Here is a 3,806-nt window from a genome sequence, read left to right as displayed (position 1 = left end):
GTAATACCACTATCCATCCTCATGGTCTTTTCCCTTTTTCTATCTAAAAAGTATTCTGATAAAGGATAAGGGGCTGCGCTCCTGTAGCAGCAACGTGCACTCCACCCATCTTTCGGATGACTGTACAAAGATAATCTCACTGTATCTCAGTACAATGATAATAAAGTTATTCTGAGTAAATAAACTAAACAGCAGGAAGGACTGTGAGAGGAAGTCGCTCTTCGTTAAACATCAACGCTACAAAGACTTTAAACTTCCTGCCTAATCTGTACAATTTGAAGCCTGAGTCAGAGAATTTCTGCTGGATTAAAATCCACCAACTCTTTGATGGTGATGGAAGTGGGGATCTCGGTCCACAGGCGAGCGAACTTGACAGGGGTCACCAGCTCCTGGGGGTCGCGGTCCACGTGGGCATGCAGCATGAGGCGACAGAAAGATGCCCGCAGGTCAAAGGGCAGCGTCTCGTCCATCATGCAGAGGAAGATGAGCTCCACGTCCAGCTGCTTGGAGATCTCATCGATGGCCAGGTACTGACGGTCCAGACACATGCGGGCGAAGAGCTTCAGCTGGTACCTGAGGAGTCCGCAGAGACGCAACGCGTCGGTTTATAAAACTCTGGCGGGGTCTGGACGGTGTCTGAGGTCGGACGTACCTGTAGTAGGTGAGGACGTTCTCATCGTGAGCGTTTCCTTGTCTTGCCTCCTGGGCCAGCTGCCTGATGCTCTTCTCCTGTTTCTCGTTGGTCTTATCAGTCCAGACCAGCCACACCTGAAACCAGGAGACCAGCAAAGCTCAAAGAGAGCAAGAAACTCTGTTCATCCAAGAAACACCCACTCATCACTGCAGGGAAGAGAACACATTCCTTTACAGAGCTTTCTGAGAACGTCTGTGCATATTGTCCCAGTTGGACGTCCCTGTCCTGCTGTTCTTTGGAGTCTTTCTGTGTCCACTGGAGACATTTTGGACAGTCTGGTTTAGTGGGATTATCTCTTTAATCACAATACGATGTGCCCTTTGAGACAACTTATCACTCTACTCTTTGTGTGACGACTTCACACACAACAAATCCTTCAGAAAGGTTGGACAGAAAATCCAGTTCAAGGTTTGTTGTGGTGTGTTCACATCCCAGCATGTCCCTGAATGTTTCACAGAGACGAGAAGGACGGGTCTACCTCGTCTTCGTCTCCATAGTCGTCCATCCCAATGTAGTCACCCTGATCGCCACCAGAGTGAGCATCTTTTGACACGCGGCGCCTGGAAAAAATAAATAGCGTCATTAAAAAACATAATCCAGTCAAAATGTGCTACAGTGTCGAGCTGCTGCTAATCTACATGGGATTATCGTGGGTTTAAAAAGCCTTTGGTGTCAGCTCTGTCGCCCCCTGTTGGTTGAGTTGATCATGTAACGTTGAGGGGAAATGGAAATAATTCTCTTCTGGTTTTGTAAATGTGGACGTTGCGACATACAAAGTGCTCGTCAAATAAGAGTCACAAATAAAATGTCTCTTTTTGCTCCAAATTAAAACAAACAGGTGAAAACGGATGACGTCATTAAAACAAACAGGTGAAAACAGATGACGTAATTAAAACAAACAGGTGAAACAGATGATGTAATTAAAACAAACAGGTGAAACAGATGATGTAATTAAAACAAACAGGTGAAAACAGATGACATAATTAAAACAAACAGGTGAAAACGGATGACGTAATTAAAACAAACAGGTGAAACAGATGACGTAATTAAAACAAACAGGTGAAAACAGATGACGTAATTAAAACAAACAGGTGAAAACGGATTACGTAATTAAAACAAACAGGTGAAACAGATGATGTAATTAAAACAAACAGGTGAAAACAGATGACGTAATTAAAACAAACAGGTGAAAACAGATGACGTAATTAAAACAAACAGGTGAAAACAGATGACGTAATCAAAACAAACAGATGAAAACAGATGACGTAATTAAAACAAACAGGTGAAAACAGATGACGTAATTAAAACAAACAGGTGAAAACGGATGACGTAATAAAGTTTAATATCAGCTTGTAGAGAAATCAAACTGGACTGATACTGACGAAGGCCCCCCTCCTCCTCGTCGCTCCGACTCACTCGGTTTTGATGAGGATGTCCTGGTTTTTGGGTTCCAGCACACATTTACAGATGAGCTCCTGCGTGACGGGGATGGCCACGTTGTTGGACACGCACAGGTCTGACAGGTAGTCCAGAAACCTGCACAGGAATCAAAGTGAATCAGCAGCCGAGTATAAAATGACAGATCATAACCAAGTCCAGAATTATTACCGTAAAGCCTCAAAGTGCTGAACAAAATGTTGTCAACAAAATAAAAACATAAAATAAGAACAGAAATCTAAATCCATAGAAAAACAAGACAACGAAATAAAAAGAGAATAAGAGCAGATGATAGACGTCTGGAGGCGGCCATGATGGAATCAAACAGAAACTGCTGCAAACTGGAAAATCCAGGGACCCAGAATCTGCTGAGTCACTGGTTACCGTGGTGATTCCCGCCTAATTTAGAGGCAAATGAAAAGGGGAGGGGCAACACTTCAGGCAGAAACGGAGTAAAAAATAAGGCTCAAAACACAAAAAACTAAAAGAACTTCTTGACTCGTGAGCAGCAGAAGGTTCTGATGGTATCACAGGTTCTGTTTGGTTCTACTGGGTTTGATGGGGTAGATATGACAAGTTAAAGAGTGCTTTCACTTCCTGTTTAGAAGACCAAGCTGAGGTCAGATACAATAGTGTGTGTGACCTCTGACCTCTGAGAGGAACCATCGGACCTCCAGCAGGAGAGAAACTGAAGTTCTGATGGAAGTAAAAGAAGTTCTGTAAAGTTTAGACAGATGTTCTGTGTTCAGCTGTGACCGTGTAGAAAGTGTTCAGTCCGACTCTCTGACCCTGCATGATGGTTCTGCTGTGAAGTCCAGGTCCAAACAGGACTGGGTTTTAACCCCCCCATGTCTCTGGAGGATGTTTGCAGATTTTGGTTGTCACACTTCCTGTCGTGGATTCTGATGATTTGTTTGTTCTTTCTAAAGTTTTAGAAGATGTAAACCAGCTGAGTTTAGGTTTTGTTAAACCAAGAACGGGTCGATCCGGTAAACGTTTGCCCTCTGACTGAACCCTCCCTCCCTCATGGGTACCTGGGCTCCCGGTTCTTTCGGACCAGGCTGACGAAGGTCTCCACCTCGGTCTTGGTGATGTGCTTCTCCAGCAGTTTGCGGTTGTTGTGCAGCAGAGCGGTGATCGTGTCTTCGGCCAGGATGTCGTAACCGATCTGACTCTGCATCACGCCGAACTGCTTGGCGATGTGCTCCTGGAGGACCGGCGGAGGTTTTACAAACAGCAAGACCCTCAGGACGGAATAAAACCTTTGACATGTTCGCCTGCTTTCCTTCACTCGTGCTTTGTGATAAAAATATTTATTTGACGCAGGTTCTGTGTCTCGGCTTCAGCTCGGACGTTTCGTCCTCACCTGGTTCTTGCGGTAGTCGTCCTGCGAGTGTCTCAGGACTCTGTAGCAGAGTCTCAGCATGTACTGGAACGGAGCGTTCTTCTGGTCCGCCAGCTCCTCCAGACACAGCAGAGGTCCCTCGCCGCCTCCTCGGTCCTTAAAGGGGGCCTTCAGGATGCCAAAGATCTGAACAAACAAACACGCAAAGGGTCATCTGCACTGCATTGTGGGTAATCTGTAGCAGAGATTAGGCTGGATTATGAGTTGTTTCAAATGGTGTCAAGTTAGATGAGCTGTTAGCTCAGCTCTGATTAGCTGTTAGCTCAACTC

The 3,806-nt window shown here is 45.2% G+C and overlaps 1 protein-coding gene across 1 annotated transcript in view; it reads right to left on the bottom strand.

Annotated features, from left to right (window-relative positions):
* The window catches only part of itpr3 (inositol 1,4,5-trisphosphate receptor, type 3), a gene marked incomplete at its 3' end in the record, with an annotated part of 31,566 nt that overhangs the window by 21,876 nt on the left and 5,884 nt on the right, over positions 1-3,806 (bottom strand). The window contains 3 exon segments of the mRNA XM_037684574.1: positions 2,111-2,230; positions 3,166-3,338; positions 3,498-3,662. Coding sequence (XP_037540502.1) covers positions 2,111-2,230; positions 3,166-3,338; positions 3,498-3,662 — 458 coding nt within the window.

The sequence above is a fragment of the Nematolebias whitei genome, chromosome 11 (genome assembly GCF_014905685.2).
Source record: "Nematolebias whitei isolate Nwh7 chromosome 11, NemWhi1, whole genome shotgun sequence".
Classification (NCBI taxonomy): domain Eukaryota; kingdom Metazoa; phylum Chordata; class Actinopteri; order Cyprinodontiformes; family Rivulidae; genus Nematolebias; species Nematolebias whitei.
The sequence above is the reverse complement of the archived record's forward strand: the minus strand, read 5'-3'. Positions and strand labels throughout refer to the sequence as shown.